General features: G+C 39.2%; 1 protein-coding gene across 1 annotated transcript in view; it reads right to left on the bottom strand.

Moving 5' to 3' along the window:
• The window catches only part of LOC129676586 (solute carrier family 5 member 4A-like), a 139,042-nt gene extending 120,987 nt beyond the window's left edge, over positions 1-18,055 (bottom strand). The window contains 5 exon segments of the mRNA XM_055606996.1: positions 1,046-1,150; positions 3,551-3,610; positions 5,055-5,159; positions 17,184-17,255; positions 17,921-18,055. Coding sequence (XP_055462971.1) covers positions 1,046-1,150; positions 3,551-3,610; positions 5,055-5,159; positions 17,184-17,255; positions 17,921-18,055 — 477 coding nt within the window.
• Positions 18,056-18,360: the final 305 nt, after the last annotated feature.

Raw genomic sequence — 18,360 nt, 5'->3', positions numbered from 1 at the left:
TTGGACCAGAAAGATTCCAGAGAGTGCAATCCTCCCCTGGCACAGATGTTTCAATGGATCTGCAAACTTTTTGACTGTTCTGATTCCTGTCAGTTTTCTACAACTCCCACTCAGCCCTCGCTTTTCTCCAAAGAATGATGAACCACACGTGGCCTCTTACTCTCCTTGTTAGTCAGCCATGCTCCCCTCCATGGACCATTTCTTCACTTCTAAACTAAAGCCATTTTTATTGATTTGTTTTTCACCCATTTAAAAATTTTCTAATTCACATTGTATAGTGGGAAAAAAGCAGAATGTAAGAGATACCCTTTAAATCGCTGCATAGCTATCACTTAAAGAGACAATTTTGCTTTGAATATATCCAATCTTTTTATCTGAAGGCTAGTAGATGTTCTATACTGCTATTAATAGTCTCTTATCTTGTAAATTTTTTTTAGAAAGAAATTTACAAATTCCTCTTGTAAATGTTTTGTAGAAAGAGCTGCAGGAGGTAAAGGCATCTACATAGATCTAAGCTGCTGACACATTACACCCCGTTTTCCTTCTCTTTTAAATTAAATTTTTATTTTTTATATTAATTACAGTTTATTCACTCTGTAGCCCAGATGTATCCCCCTCCCTAACCCCTCTCAATCCCAGCCTCCATCCCTCATCTCCTCCTATGCCCCTCTCCAAGTCCACTGATGGGGAGGTCCTTCTCCCCTTCCATCTTATCAGGTCTCATCAGAACTGTCTGCATTGTCTTCCTCTGTGGCCTGGCAAGGCTGCTCCCCCATCAGGGGGAGGTGATCAAAGAGCCAGCTGCTGAGTTCATGTCAGAGACAGTCCCTGTTCCCCTTACTAGGGAACCCACTTGGATACAGAGCTGCCATGAGCTACATCTGAGCAGGGGTTCTAGGTTATATCCATGAATGGTCCTTGGTTGGAGTATCAGTCTCAGAAAAGACCCCTGTGCCCAGATATTTTGTACACCACATTTTTTTTAATATTGTCTCTCTATCAAGTAACATCTTACAGTTAATATGCCAGGAGGTTCTGAACTCACAGAGGTTTTGATGGCCATCATGATGAAGAGGGAGAGGACTGAGAGGTAAATCTGGAGTCTCTTCCCACCAAATCGCTTCCTGAGATACTCTGGCATGGTCATCACCTGCAGAGAGAGACAGCAACAGGGATTCACCTCTGCGCCGACATCTGCTAAACACCCATGGATAGGTAAGTTTTATGCATCACATCCTGGGGATAACCAGGTGAGAAAGGTATGCTTCCCACGGTAGGGCTACAGACTGGAATGATCATGGACACTTGAGGCAGACCATTTTAGGATTTCTTCCTAACAGTTACTAGATGCTATGACCTTTGACAAATAGTTTTGAATCTCTTTTTATTGTCTGACAAGTGATCCAGTTTTCTTTCTTCCCTCCCTCCTTTCCTACCTTAAGACACTCTAACAATGTAGTCTAGGATGATCTTGAACTCACGATCTTCTGGCTTTTAATTCTTGAATCCTGGGGATATAAGTATATGTTACCGTGCTCATCTTTAGGCTGGGTTTATTGTCAGTGTAGATATTAAGTACCTACAACCACAATTGACTGGTAGACATAAATTTATATTATTCTCACTAATAGTGTTAGAAATTTAAAGAGCAACATCACTTGTGAGTAAGGGACCACAATCATGTGTTGTGCTGGCTAGTCCTATGTTAACTGGACACAATTAGAGTAATTTGGGAAAAGGGATAGCCTCAACCAAGAAAATCATCCCACCAGGTTGGCCTGTAGACAAGCCTGGGTACTGTTTTTTAATTAATTATTGATGTGTGAGCCCACCCCACCAAGGGCGGTGCCATTTCTGGAATCATGCTCCTGTATCATATAAGAAAAACCATGGTGAGCAAGCAAGTACAGAGCATTCCTCCATGGCCTTTGCCTCAGTTTCTGCCTTCGGGTTCCTGCCCTGCCTTCCTTCAATGATGGACAGTGATGTGGAAACGGAAGTGGAAGTGAAATAAACCTCTTTCTCTCCATGTTGTTTATGGTCATGGTGTTTTATCACAGCAAGAGAAATTCTAACTAATCCACACAGTGAAGAGTTTTTCAAGAGTCTCCAATAAGACTTTGGATTTGGACTGATGAGCTGCTTCTAAACTGACCTCAGACTTTGGAACCATTGTCATAGATTGAGTGTGTTTTATATTACGAGAAAGAAATGCTCTTTGGAGACCAGGGACAGAATTCTGTGACTTGGATGATTTGTCTTCCAAAGGTTTCATGAGGTTCAAATTAGGTGTCCGATGTAATGGTGTTGGGATTGGGCAATCTGTACAAGGTAGGGCTTAGTGGGAAGACAGTTAGGTAACGGGTCTTTCTCTTAGGTATCCGCCACCACAGATGAATTGCATTATTCTCACAGCGTAAGATTGGTGGCTATAAAGACACTACAGAGTATATGTTTGAGTCTGTATTTTTCACATGTTCACCATATTTTGATGCAGCAATGGCTAACGTGTTCTGGAAACCATGTGACTTAACCTCCATAACATAAATAAACTTATTTTCTTTATAAAGTAGTACTTTGCTTCTGGCCTTCTGATAGATGTACAAAATTAATTCAAACATACTCCAAAAGGCACCAAGTACACATTTCCAAAGTGGATCATTTTTTTTCTGTTAATCCATCACCTGGCTCCTCTCTGTAACATCCAGCTCCACTAACGGAGACCTCACACCTCTAGAACATGAAGCTTCGAGTCTTCAACTTGTCATAACACTTCTCTCTTTATTCCTTTAGTTTTTATCTGGCATTAAGCTTGTTGTGTTTTTGCCAGGAAAAATCTGCCATTTTTTCTTCTTCCTATAAAACCATGATTTATAATATCTTCTTAAAAATGTCTACCATAGGCCCATTGCCCAGGTTCATTCTCCTCTCAACTGATAGAGTAGAGCTTCCTAAAACATTAAGTATGGTCATGAGCCTTGAGTTTCTGGAAGCCTGTGCTGCTGCTCATTTCTCAGGAGGTGAGGAGGACACCTGTCTACCTCAATTAAACCCTTCCTCTCCCACACATACATGCAAACCCACTTATATGTCCTACACACTTCCTGCATATACTCTCTATTTTTTAACTGACCTTCAACTAATGCAAGATCTCTCATGATGTTTAACTTCTATGTTTTCTTAGCACTCTCGGGTCTGACTTTATTTTGCCTACAAAGGTGATGCTCCTCAGAATAATCCAGCTCATTTCCAATTCCTTCTGATGAGCTTCTCTTAAAGCACTTGGGTGGTCCTAGATTCAGGTTCCTGCACCAGGTAAAGGAACCACAGTGGCCATTACATAAGGCCATGGAGATATTTCTCACCCATCTGTGGCCACGTTTTGCACAGAGCCCTTCCAGGGAAAGAATGGCAATGTTGTTACCTGTTTATTTTGTAGCAGCAGACCATGAGAAGGTTGAGTATCAAGTTTCAATACAAAGATGTAAGTGAACAAAAGCATGTAGAGATTCCTTCTGGAAGGTTCATTTGTAGGTGTGTGAATACTCACCCCTGCCTTGATGTAGATGGGGACAAACACCCACCCAAGAACTAGCACCATGAGCAGGGCCTGTGAGAAACCAAGGGGAGACTGTAAAGTTCAAGAGGCATTGCTTGTGAGACAGAAGCCATTGAGTAGAGAAACAGCAAAAACAAAGAAATAAACACAACAACAAAACCCAATTTGTTAAATCTTGTCCCACTTCAACTGTTAAGATATTTGAACAACCGTCACTTCCTTTCCTCTGTGCTTATGACTGAGAAACCAACACTTTCTGAGACATAGGATGTGACACAAGACATGAGGTGAAAGATAATTAGACAACATGGCAGAGTGGGACAAATACTTGGGCCTCTGGAAAAGCACAAAACTTTTTATCACAAAGTATTGCGCTTGGATGGCAGGTGGTAAGCATGATATTCTTGAATGGATAAAGAAATCAGAAGGAAATTTCAAGCTATTTTAAGATTTTGATGCTGATCACAGCTCCCCAGGGAAAACATTAGCAAAATCATAACTGCTCATTAACATGTGGTATTTGCATATTTTTGACAGGTGTAACCATATTCCTTCAACAACCAAGTGAGGCAGCTACTTTACGAAGTTTTACTTATCTTATAAAGGTGGGAACCAAACCTCACAGAGATTAGGCAAACACAATGTCACAGGCTAAAGGAGGATATATGAGTTATTTATAGCCTGAGAGTTGCACTCAAGAAGCCCATCTGAACGTGAGTCTAGGGGCAAAGCTTATGGAGCTATCAGACTCAAACTCTGGCCAAAGAGCTTATCTGGAGGCTGGGTGTGTACTGGCGGCTCTCATGCTACTAACATAATTAGGAGAGAGGCTTAACAAATGAAGAGCAAAGGTGTTTGTGATGATTCTCAGTCATTCCTAGGTCCACTCAGGGATGCTCTGTCTAAACTTTGACCATGATCTGACTTCCTTCTACACTAGTGTCTTCCTCTTCCCAGTATGCACACACTGCAAGAAAACATTGTGGGTAAAAGATAAAATCAAGTTTCTGTAGCAGGCACCAAGTCCTTTCCATTAGTTATGAGGAATGTGATCCTGAAGGATTCCTCAGTGCACTATGCATGATTTTCTCCTGGTGTTTTCCACACCACTGGGTCATTTGGAAGCTTCTCAGTAGGGATAACCACTGCTTTTGTATTTTATATAATTAGTTCCTAGAAATATAGGGTCTAGGAAGGAGAGAGACAATTAAGATTACAACTGAACAGTGGCGAAATGATAATGGATATTGAGCCATAGACACAATGTTTTCTGGCAGGGGCAACTTCAGAAGAATGGTCATAGGGTCAGTAATGATGTGGTCAATGTTCCAGAGATGCTTAAGGACAAAAAAGTGGGCCAACATAAAGAAAAGTACAAAGAAAATCAAGGAGGAGGACATTCTATATAGGCTTTTTGGAATAACTAGAATTTAAGTTTGATTGAAATAACCTCAAATGGGCTCGCCTGAAAGGAAAAGACTTTGACAGCACTTACATTCCATTCCACTGCTGCAGTAGCGATTCCTGAAGCCGCTCCTGTCCCAGCCAAGCCCACAAAGTGGTTGCTGCCAATGTTACTGGCAAAGAGAGAGGCGCCCATCTGAAATGCAAGAGAAGAGAATGTGGCTGGAGTTAAAAGATGCAAAGTAGAGTTATTGGCAACAGAGATGATGTTGTATATAAATCATTTCTTAGAACAGAATTTCATCAACTGCAGCTCACGTTCTGAAAGTGAATGTGAAGTTTTTGTATGGTGTAATTTTTGTTCATTTTATTGAACAAAAGAAAAAATATCTCAAGTACAAGAAAATCAAAAGATTACACAGGGTGTGTCACTGAATTTCAATGAAAAAATACTCTCCGATGGATTTCTTTAAAAATTGCCTTACAGCAGTGGTTGTCAACCTTCCTAATGCTGTGACCCTTTAACACAGTTCCTTGTGTTGTGGTGGTCCACACTCATAAAATTATTTCGTTGCTACTTCATGACTGTAATTTTGCTACTGTTATGAATTATAACAGTAAATATATGATATGCAATACCCAAATGGGGTCTTGACCTACAGGGTAAGAACTACTTCCTTACAGGGATGGAGAGATGGCTCAGTGAATAAAGTGTTTTTGGTTAAAAATGAAGACCATATTTCAGAGTTCAGACCGAAATAAATCCAGGCAATTGTGTTAGCCACCTGTAATCCTAGAACTCCAGAGATAGAGAGCGGGCTCTCTGAGTTAAGATGTCTAGCTAAAATGGGTGAGTTCCATGATCAGAGAGAGATTATGGTTCAATCAATGAAGTGGAGAGCAACCCAGGTAGGTACTCAATGTCAACTTCAACTTGTTTTGTAGACCAGCTGGCCTCAAACTCACAAACATCTGCCTGCCTTTGCCTCCCAAGTGCTTGGATTAAAGGCATGTGACAGCACAGCCAGGCTTATTTATTTCTTTTGATTTTCCAGGAGTCCACAGTTGAGAAGCTTTGAATATGAGAAGCTTTGAGTAAGACTATGAATTTTGAAAGAGACTTTTGATGTTTTAAAGCACCAGAGCTTTTGAAGGGTTTGAATTAAAAAAAGAAAAAAATCTTTGGGGCTTTTACAGTTACTTATATTTTACATTGTGATGTAAATATATTCATATAATCTTGAGCAATAAACAAGAAAGGAAAGGTTGTTGTTTAATCGTAATATACTAGTATATCAAGTAATTCTTGTTTGTTTGGTTTTTTTGTTTTGTTTTGTTTTGTTTTGTTTTTGGTCAATATGACACAGATAGAGTTACTAGGAAAAAGAAACCTGAATTGAAAAAAGTCATCATATTGCCTTTAAACAACTCTGTGGGGTATTTTCTTCATTAATGATTGATACAGGAGGCTGGAGCTCACCTCTGGGAAAGTAGTCTTGAATGGTATAAGAAAGCAGGCTCAGCAAGCCAGTACCTACATATCTTCAGTTCCTGCCTCCAGATTTCTAGCTTGGCTTCCCCCAGTTGAGTGTGTTGCAGGATATTTGATCACACTGTGAATCTCAAGATAGTGTTGTTTACCGGGAGCCTGTTTCTCGTGATGTGGCCCAGCCCTAGCACACACCTTTAACTCAGAAGCTTTGTACTTGAATTAAATAAAATCAGCCCTAAGTCAAGAAGTGGAGCAGGCAACCACCCAATAGGGAGTGAACAAAGGGAAAAACCATAGAGAGTAAGAGGAAGTCAGGAGGACAGATAGAGAGATGAACAGGAAGTAGAAAGGAGGAACATTCAGCTTAAGGGGTTTTTGAGATGGCACAAAGAAGGAGCCTTTTTATTTTTGACATTGGCTGAGTGGGAAGATCACCTGGGTGTTTTCTCTACCTCTCTGAGCAGGCAGGTGGCTTTCATCCTAGCATCTGACTCCCAAGCTGTTATTAAGAAAATTGAACAACTGAGATTTTGTTAAAAACATATTTGGTGCTCCAGTGCATGGCATGACCACAAAGAGAGAGAAATCATGCCAGCTGTGGAGAAACTGAGAAACCATCAGATTTGGTTAGTCACCTGGGAGGTCCTTAAGGAGAGAGTTAAGGATGGGAAATACCATAATACAAGGCATTTGAAATCTGTATAGTGTTACTTTAGATGCCTTAAAAATAGACTCAGAAAATGAAAAGCTGCGTGACTTAATTGAAATTTGCTCAGTACTGGTTATGATTATTATGATTTTGGTATTTCATATTTTATTCTTAATATTCATAGTGGATATTCATAGTTCTGCATCCTCTCAAGGAAAAAAGCTTTAGAGATACAGGAAAGAGAAAAATATAAAAAGTGGATTGATAAGATACAAGCCTTAGATGAAAAATTACAGAGACTTATAAACAAAATGAAAAAAATTCTCAGACACAGGCAGATGAATTTGGACAAGAACCTATTACACCACTGCATGATGAAACTGAAGAGGGACAGCCTAAGCTTGTTAGAGAACCAACCTTAGTTCATCCAGTTACTAAACAGATCTACCTGAAGATGATAGGCACCCCCAAGGTTATGAAGAAGTTAAATGGAATCCTATAGACGTGCCATAGTCATTTCATATCTTGTGCATTTACTCTATATGAAGCAGATATTAAATTCATGGGCAACTCAGAACAGAATTATCCCCCAAGACTGGCAAAATTTGGTAATAGCAAAATTGGAGGCTGGTCCTCAGTAACAATGGTGAACATGGTGGAAAGAGCAAGCTAGGGCACTAGAACAATGAAGTAGGGCTAGAGGTATTAATATTCCCCAGGATCAGTTGCTAGGTGAAGGTCAATATGCTGAGTTACAAAGCCAGCTTGAATTTGATAATCACGGCTTGGTGCTGTGTCATTTAACAGCTATAAATGGTTGGAACAAGATTGAAGAATCAAGAGGTCTGAGTCATTAGTAAAATTATACAAGGCCAGAAAGAAGTCTTCACTAATTATTTGTAAATGTTGACTTCAGCTATAAATAGAATAGTATCAGATTCATCATCAGAAAAAAATATTAATAAAATTTTTGTCTTTTGATATGCTAATTCAGAATGCATACCTTTTTAAATTTTTATTTTTTATATTAATCACAGTTTATTCACTTTGTATCCCTCTCCCACTGTAGCCTCTCCCACTTCCCCTCCCAATTCCACTCTCCCTTCCTCATCTCCTCCTATGTCCCTCTCCAAGTCCACTTATAGGGGAGGTCCTCCTCCCTTTCTATCTGATCCTAGCTTATCAGGTCTCATCCAAACTGGCTGCATTGTCCTCCTCTGTGGCCTGGCAAGTCTGCTTCCCCATCAGGGGGAGGCGGCCAAAGAGCTAGCCACTGAGTTCATGTCAGAGATAGTCCCTGTTACCCTTACTAGGGTACCCACTTGGATACTGAGCTGCCATGGTCTACATCTGAGCAGGGGTTCTAAGTTATATCCATGAATGGTCCTTGGTTGGAGTATCAGTCTCAGAAAAGACCCCTATGCCCAGATATTTTGGTTCTGTTGCTATCCTTCTGGAGCTCCTGTCCTCTCTAGGTCTTACTATCTCCCCATTCTTTCCCAAGATTCCCTGCACTCTGCCAAAGTTTGTTTATGTGTCTCATTATCTGATTTATACAATGCTGGGTAGACTCTTTCAGAGGCCCTCCGTGGTAGGTTCCTGTCCTGTTTCCTGTTTTCTCCTTCCAATGTCAATCCTGTTTGCCTTTCTGAGTGAGGACTGATGTCTTACCCAGGGTCCTTCTTCTAGCTCGCCTTATTTAGGTGTTCAGATTTTTGTAGGTTTATCCTGTATTATGTGTCTAGTATCCACTTGTAAGTGATTATTTACTGGTGTGTCTTTCTGTTTCTAAGATACCTCACTCAGGATGACCTTTTCTAGTTGCCACCATTTGCCTGCAAATTTCATGATTTCCTTGTTTTTAATTGCTGAGTAGTCACAATGTGTATCTTTAAAGGCAAAATCATCACTAATAGATGAATGGATTAGAAATACAGCTGATATTGGATCTCATATTTATGCTGTTACTCTGAAATAACTCTCTGAAAGTTTTAAGAAAAATCAAAATGTCAAATGTTTTAATTGTGATAAGCGAGGTCATTTGAAAAGGGATTGTAGACAAGGTGTTCCCAGAAATAATGTTTTTTTCTAGCAGTATCAAAAAGAAGGCACAAACTTCTGGAAAATGCAGAAGGTGTGGCAAAAGCCAGCACTGGACTACTGCATGCAGATCAGCAAGGGACATGCAAATTAACTCTTTGCTATTGGGAAATGCCCGAGGGGACCTCCCTGAAGGCCCTGTTACCAAACTTGATTCAATCCTTCCCTTTCACAAAGCTAATAAAAGATATAATGACTCTTGATGAAAGCAGCACTGCTCTGGGCGTGACCAAGGACAGAACAGTTTCAAGAGATAGCCCAAAAAATTCAGGAGAGACCTGAAAAAAGGTATTTTGGCAAACTTCTATAATAATAAGAGAGCAGAGCTAAAAGTACAAATAAATGGAATTAAAATTGAAGGTTTAGTAAACACAGGAACAGATGTAGCAATAATTTTATCAAAATCTTGGTATCTAGATTGGTCTCTTAGGGAGGTAAATATCCAGCTTTTGGGGATGGGAACTTTATCTCAGCTAAAGCAAAGTGAAAGATGAGTCAACTGCATAGAGCCAGATGAACAAATAGGAAAATTAATGTCATGTGGTTAGTATGGCCATGAATTTATGGGGACATTGTTAGAATATATTTAAAAATGCCATGCAGTCAACAGATCTCAACAAGAGATTTATATGGGGGAATGGATGGGGAGAAGAGTTAGGGCCTGAGTGTGCCATGAGGGTAGAGAAAGAGACAGAGATAAACACACACACACACACACACACACACACACACACACACACACACACAGCAGGAGAACACAGGAGAAGAAAGAAAGGAGCATGGTGGGGGAGGGACAACAGAGAAACCAAAGCAGAGAGAGTACAAGAGAGACAGAGGAGTGGCAGGTTGATCCTTTTATATCTGGTGCACAGCTGAAATGTGTCATCAAATGATCACTTGATGACATCATAGGTTGCTAGGCAACCTAGAAGCAGGCAGCTTTTACACTAACAGACATGATTTGTTGTAGCAATGGGAGACACAGATTGACATTCCTGCAATCTCAGAAACAAATCATAAAATAAAGAGTGCTTCTTGGAAAAATGTTAAAAGGTTTTATCAAGAACAGTCACAGACTGTTCAGGTTGTACGTAAGCAGAACACTACAGCTGTTCATCTTTCAAATGTACCAACAACTCTACCTTTAAAATAGCTAACTGACAAGACTATAGGGGTAGAACAATGGTCTATGACAAAAGAAAAATTACCAATACTGGAACAGCTTGTTCAGGAGCAGCTTAATGCTCAACACAAGGAAGGATCTAACAGCCCAGCCCATGGAATTTTCCTGTGTTTGTTATAAAAAAAAATCAGGAAAATGGAGGATGTTAACATATTTAAAAGCCATATATAAGATGATTCAGCCAATGGACTCTTTATGGCCTGAATCCTATTGCCTTCCTTCTTACCTAAGTAATTGATGTAAAAGATTGCATTTTCACAATCCCTTTGCATGAGCATAATAGTGAAAGGTTTACTTTCTCAGTACCTACTTATAATAATTGTCCAATAAAGAGATATCATTTGCAATGTCTTACCACAAGGAGTGTTAACTGTCCTACCTTGTGCCAATATTTTGTACCAAAGTTTATGAATTAGAAATAATTATGAATTAGAAATAATTCATAAACAGTTTCCTCAATCTATCATTCTGCATTATATGGATGATGTTTTACTGGCCGATTCAGATGCAGAGACCTTAGAAAAAAATGTACCATGAAGTAAAGAGAATTTTGCTGTGCTGGGGATTATAAATTGCTCCTGCACCAGTACAAATAATAGATTCTATCAATTATCTAGAATATAAAATATGTTTACAGAAAATTCGACAACAGAAAGTACAAATCAGGTGAGATCAATTACAAACTCTTAATGATTTTCAAAAACTGCTGGGAGATATTATTTGGCTGCAGCCCATAATTGAATTAATTATTCAAGAGCTAAGTAATCTATTTCAAACCTTACAAGATGATAAGGACTTATATAATTCAGAAAAATTATCAGCTGAGCCTGAGAGAGAACTGGCTTTGGTAGAAAAGATATTACAGGGTGCACATGTGAATTGCATAGCCTCAAAGCTAGATTCTGCTTTGCTTATTTTGCTTTCTACTCATTCTCCCACAGGAATTCTTATGCAGAGAGAAGATGAGATCTTAGAATGGTTATTTGTAGCACACAAACAGAGTAAAAAAAAAATTAAAGACCTATATAGAAAAGGTTTCTGAATTGATTTTGAAAGAAAAAAACAAGACTTTATCAGTTAGCAGAAATATACCCAGGAGAAATTGTAGCACCCTTTACTAATGCTGAAATTAACTCATCATGGGCAGAAAATAAACATTGGCAAAGAGGTTGCAGTAATTTTTGGGGAGAGCTTAACAACAAATATCCCTAAAACAGGGGACTTCAGTTTATAAAAAAGAACTAGATTATCTCTCATATAGTAAAAGGGACACCAATTTCTGTAGCCCCTACATTTTATACTGATGCAAATAAGTCAGGAAAGGCAGGGTGTAAATTAGGAAAAGTCAGTAAAGTGGCTCAGAACCCATATGACTCACTTCAAAACTCAGAGCTGTTTTCCATTCTTATGGTATTATTAGATTTTCCTGAATCTCTTTATAGAGTAACTGATTCTCAATATGTAGAAAGAGTTGCTTTACATTCAAACTGCTGGAGAACTTATTCCAGATGATTTAGAACTAACTTCATTATTTATTCAACTACAAGAAATAATCAGAAATAAAAATCATCTATTGTATGTAATACATATCAGATCCCATATGAGTCTACCAGATCCTCTAGCACAAGGTAATGTTGAAAGTGATCAGCTATTAATAGGAAATATGATGGAAGTCTCAGAGTTTGATAAAAAAAAAAAAAACAAAACACCATGTTAACAGCAAAGGCTTGGGGAAAAAAAACAGCAAAGGTTTGAAAAAAAAAAGATTTTTCTATTACTTGACAAAAAGAAAATTATAAGGACAATGTCCTACTTGTTCTTTGTATAACCAAACTCCATTACCTGCAGGAAATAACCCAAAAGAAACCCAAAGAAATGAAATTTAGGATGTGTTTCATTTTTCAGAGTTTGGAAAATTAAAGTATGTGCACCATAGCATAGTTGTTTTAAGTTCTGAAAAGGCTGATTTTGTAATTACACATATATTAGAAATTATGGCATTATGGGGACACTTGAACAAATTAAGACTGATAATACTCCAGCATATGACTCTAGTAAAATGGAACAGTGTTTTGTATGTTACAGTATAAAGCATAGCACAGGTATATCATACAATCCCATGGACGAGCAGTTATAGAAAGATTTAACTGCACTTTAAGAGATATGCTTAATAAGGGGAAAGGGGAAATAAAGACTCCCAGAGATAGATTAGATAGTGCTTTATTAAATTTGAATTTTTTAATGATAATGAGAAAGAAATTACAACTGTAGAGAGAGATTGGATAGTAGAAAAAAAACTGCTGAATTAAATCAGTCTGTATATTTTAAAGATGTGTTGACCTCAGAATGGAAAGAGATATGTATTATGCTGGGGAAGAGGTTTTGCCTTTGTTTCCACAGGAGAAGAAAAACTGTAGCTATCAAAATTGATAAATATCAAACAAGAGAGACCTCCTGAAAAAAGTCAGGTGATAGTTCAGCAGATGGTTTGGTCATTCCGTCCAAACTAACTTATAAATATAGACTAAGAAATGCCTTTCATTTGATCAGACATGAATATATAAAAAAATAAAATTTTTGAATGATAATTTACCAAAGGCACACTTGCCTTACTGGCATGAAATGAAAAATAAGTTTTCTTAAACCACATCTTAATTCCGTGTTTGAATGTTAGCCTGTAGCTGGCCACATGGCCTGTGCCATCTTGTACATCAGCTTTTGAGTTTTATTCTTAAATAAAAAAGATATTTTTGTTGTTTAGAGTTAAAAACATAATTAAGGGATTTTAAATGTTTTAGGTAAACTTAAAGAGTTACTAAAGGTCAAACTTACTTTCTAAATCTCTAAGAGTTGGAGTGATTTGGAGTAAGATAGAATATTTGAGCAGGGTGATGGTAGTCCATGCCTTCAATCCCAGAAGAGAAAGATGAATCTCTATAAGTTAGTTGTTTTCTAAATTCTAGAGTTACAGTGAACAAGGCGGTGGTGATGCACACATTTAATCCCACTGCCTAGGGACAAAGCCTCAGATACGGCTCCTAATTGGTATGCCTGCACACTAGAGAAATCACATTCCATATTTACTCCTTCCCCAAAAGAGACATCTACTGAACTGTGGGGACCGATGAAAAGGTCACAACATATGGCTGACACATAGTTTTACTGATGGTTCATCAACCACTCATGGAACCAAAACTAATGGAAAACAGCAGCCTATAGACCTGGGGATGGAATGGCCAGTACTCAGAAAGGAACCACAAACTAGAGCTATTGGCTATAAGACAAACAACTACAAAAGTAAAAGGAAAATCTCTAATCTTCTATAATTCATGGTGCGTGTACAATGGAACAGCAAAAAGTCATCAAAATGGAAAACCACTGCTGGCAGATAAATGGCAAATATATCTGGTCATAGCATGAATGAAAATAGCAAAACTTAGCAAAGATATAAAATTTTATGTAGCTCATGAAGACAAGACAGTGATTTAAATTTAAAAGCGTCTTCCAAGAGGCAGGCTGAAATTCAAAGTGAATGTTCATTGTGATCACAACAGTTTTGGGGTGCCCCACTGGTAAGTCTGAATCTGTTTTGTGGTACCAATCCGAGGCCCAAAAGAGGAGAGCTGGACGCAGTTCAGATCCCAAACTGGCTGTCTCCCTGAGCTCAGAAAATAAAGCTTTCATTCTCAGCTTCTGTCTCTCAAATGAGTTTTCTCAGCATCCACCTTGAACCCAACAATACTTTTTCTGTTGCCAAAAAAACATTTTACCCTAGGAAGAAGAATACAACTAGCCAAAAAAGGAACCCCCGAAAGTTAGGGGTGGGGCAGGGTTTTATTTTCTCTTTTCAGGAGAATAAAAGCATTCAACTAAGGGGTCTGAAGACCCCTGGACAAGGGGAACATCTAAAGAAAAACAACAGATCATCAAGAGAAAATGTTAGAAGAAAAAGAGTAAATTGGCCAACTCTAACTGACTACCTCTAGCTGACCCACCTGAAATACTTACTCAGAGTCATAGATTAGCATTGGCACAGATGCCACCATCTTGCCCCTTCCTGTTGGACAGCCACCCAATGTAGGCTGAGGGCAGGACAGCCCTGTGGGCACTTCCTTCTTTCTTCCCACGATGAGACTGGTCCACTCATGGCGGATTCCCAAATGTTTGTCTTTTCTGTCCTACACGACGTAAGTGGCAAATGGTCTTTATGTGGTACCAATTCAATGAAAAATGAAAGCTGGACTTGGGGCTGGAACATGGCTTTCTCCTCCTCTAAACTCACACATGCCTGTTAAAGGAAAATCTAAAATCTCTGCCTCGTATCAGAAGAGCTATCTGGAATGGGACAAAGGGAAACAAAAAAATAAGCTCTATTGCCACTAATCTCATAATCTTTGGTTTTTCATTTGACTCTTTAAACCTTTTCTTAAGGTTTAACTATTACCTCAAAACCTCTAAGATTATTAGGTATATATACACTTTCTGAGGTGATAGCATTCATACAGAATAGTACTTAATTCTAGAAATAGGTTTCATCTAGCTTTCTGTACATGTTTTTATGTTTGAGTCTGAAGCAGGTAACTAGGAACAAAGCTTGTGTACCTTGGATGTACTTAACAGATTGTGGTCCTCAAATGTTTAAGAGTTCTGCTGAATATGATATTTAAAATGTATAGATTCTCCACAACAAACCATGACCACTCCTAACAGTAATCTTTGAGGTCCCCAACAGGGTGATGGGGCCCTACAAAGATGAACCAACCTGGACTGTGGTAACACTAACCACTGGGAAAACTGCCCCATGCCCCTCCTGCTGCCAGGCTCTGCACCAAGATTGACACTAAGCTGACAAACACCACCCAAAGATCAGTTTGGGACTACAAACTGCTCAGGCCATTCAAAGTTACTTGAATTCATAGGAGTTTATAGGAGACTGGCACAAACATTTTACAGAACTTTGAAACAAACAATAATTAATCCTAAGACTGTCAAATACAAGCTGGACAGTGTGGAAAGCTTGGCAGCAATAGCTTCGTTAATATAAATAGTTTTACTGAGTTAGAGTTAAAATCTTTACTTTTTATTTAGAAAAAAGCGGGGGGGGGGGGTAAGGTTACAGGATATTTGATGAGACCGTGAACCCAAAGATTATGTTGTTTATATGAAAAACTTCTTTCTCATTGTGCTGTGGCTGAGCCCTGACACACATCTTTAATCCAAGAGCTTCCCCCACCCCCGAATTAAATAAAATCAACCATAGGTCAAGAGGCAGAGCAAGCAACCAGTTGTCAGGAAGTGAACATAGGAAAAATCCATAGAAAGTAAGAGGAAGTCAGGGGGATGGAGAGAGCGATGTACAGGAAGTAGAAGGGAGAGACATTCAGTTTGAGGGTTTTTCAGATGGCATGGGGGAAGGAGCCTTTTTCCTTTTTGGACACTGGCTGAGTAGGAAGGTCAGCTGGATGCTTTCTCTGCCTCTCTGAGCTAGCAAGCTTTCACCCCAGCACCTGGCTCCTGAGTCTTTACTGGTAAAATTGAACAATTGAGACTTTGTTAAAAACAACAGGACTGTAATTTGTGATATGTAAGGCAAACAAACTCTGTTTTCCCCAGGTTGCTTTTTATCACAGCAATAGAAATCCTAACTAAAATACTTGTTTTGTATCCTAATAGGTGCTCTGTTCTGGAGAAAGTACCATAAGCTGGTTAGAAAAAAAAATGTGTATTCTTTATTGTTTGGATGGAATGTTCTATACATAGATATTGTGTCTAATGAATTATGATGCTATTTAACTGCAGTTTCCAAGTGACTGGTCTGTTGGTGAGAGTGCCCTTTTTCATGACATAGAACAAGTGTAATCCCTCTTTAACATAACAGACTTGAGAATGTTACATAAGGCTTTTGAATGGACAAATTGTTTTAAAACCACAAGAGTGGTAATATTTTTTAAGATAATTATGTTTCTTGGTTTTGCTATTGATTACATTGCAATAGCAGGGTATTGTTGAATATTGTATAGCAAACATAATCTCATGTCTTTACAATTTTGCTTCTCAGACAAACTTATTGAGCACTTCCTTAAAGGTACTGTGATGGTTCTGTCAGTAGTCTCTGAAATGAGCCTGTCTGTTAGTCCCCTTATCAGACTTTTGCAATTTAAATCAGCATTAAGAACCTCATGTGCCAGAGTGAGGGACTTCCTAGCCAACCTCCTAGACATAAGACATTCTTTTCGTTTATCTTCCTCTCTGTTCTGTCTGTTGTTCTTAAGATTCAAAGGTTGAAAGATCTTCTCCATTACAGAGAACAACAACTGATCAAAACGCAGAGTTGTGGATTCCAGACCCAGCTGACACATCTGCAGCACATCTCCTACACCTAAGGCTCAGGGAACATTGCTGAAGAAGGGGTGGAAAGACTGTAAGAGCCAGAGTTTCCTGTTAATGTGTCCTAGAATTGTCAGAGAATCTATGCCTATGAAGTCTCACCATGGTTGCCTAAACATGACCTGAACAAGGAGAGCACCAAAAGATATGCTAAAGTAGAAGAAAGAAATCTCATGGGGCCTCAACCCAGGATGAAGAACTACAGGCAACTAAGGAATGCTGAGATCTAGAGTAGTCTTCCCCAAGGAAAAGCACATCAATTGGCTATCCAATTGCAAACAGGCATCCCTGAAAGCAAATGTACAACTAACATTATGTAGACAGAGTAGGTCTGTAGTTCAGATCTCTCTCTCTCTCTCTCTCTCTCTCTCTCTCTCCATTTCTGTCCAGAAATCTCTGGCCCACTTACCGGCCACCAGGCCACATCTCAACCAGCCAGGAAGAAGCCTCCAACAGTGCCTCTGTTGCTTTTCACCATTGACTGAGGAGGAAGGAAGAGAAGAGAGAGTTAAATAGCAGCGGATGCATTACAATGCCCCAGTCACACTGGAAAGAATGCTGGTGGAAGTGAGTTCTCAGCACTCTTGCTGAGAGAGAGAGACACACTCTCTGGAGACTGTTGCATGGACTGATTTTCAGTGGTGGTCAAGGACTAGGAGTATTTTTAAGAAGCAGCTGTCTACTGACAGTTGTGGAAATGATGTGAGATGTGCTGTGATGTGTTGAGTGAAAACCTGCAGCACAGAATTCAATATTGAAAATAATGAAGAGAAAAAAATGTTGTAAGTGGTCAACCCACCAAGTCCGAAATTCAAACAGTAAAGGGAAATAAAGAAAATGAAATAGTATGGGTTTTTTTTCCCTTTTGTCAGGTGTTGGAGATCCAAGCAGAGTAATCCTGCTGTTCTTGGTCCTCCTTCTATTCAAATAATTACGTTGCCTTAAAAATGAGCCTAATTGGCACTATCATATACTATATATATATATATATATATATATATATATATATATATATATATATATGATTCACACGGAAAGACAATGACATGAGTAATGAGCTCTTGTCTCAGTTTATCGTGACACACCTCTTCCCCCCATAACACTGTACCCCAAGCCCACCCGAAAGCCCGTATGGTTTCCACATACCCACAGCCCCACAGCTAGCACGACTAGAAAGTAGATGACAATGACTGAGATGTCAGCAGCATTTTGAATGCGCTGTGACGGTACAGGAGGCTCCTCAGTCGGGGCCATAGAGCTAGGACTTAGAGTGCTAGCCATGGCTTCAGGTGGTTCCATTCCCTCCCTAGGATGACTCCTATCTTTATGTAGGCGCTGGATTAATAATCAATCCTCAGGCAAGTGGTGTGAGATATCACAGATGATGTTGGACACATGGACCTTAAACCTCTCCTGTGTGTCCAAGGTTTAGGACCTTGGCCCTTCAGCAATCAGTGTTCTTGGTTGTATGTAAAACTGAGTGATTACAGTCAGAAATGGGGAACAAACTGAAAGTGTGATGAGCAGAGCATTCGCTGATGGAAAAGACAGCACATTCAAGACTGGGCAGGTTCAGTTGCAGCCTA

Source organism: Psammomys obesus, unplaced genomic scaffold (genome assembly GCF_907164565.1).
Source record: "Psammomys obesus unplaced genomic scaffold, mPsaObe1.curated_primary_1811, whole genome shotgun sequence".
Classification (NCBI taxonomy): domain Eukaryota; kingdom Metazoa; phylum Chordata; class Mammalia; order Rodentia; family Muridae; genus Psammomys; species Psammomys obesus.
The sequence above is the reverse complement of the archived record's forward strand: the minus strand, read 5'-3'. Positions and strand labels throughout refer to the sequence as shown.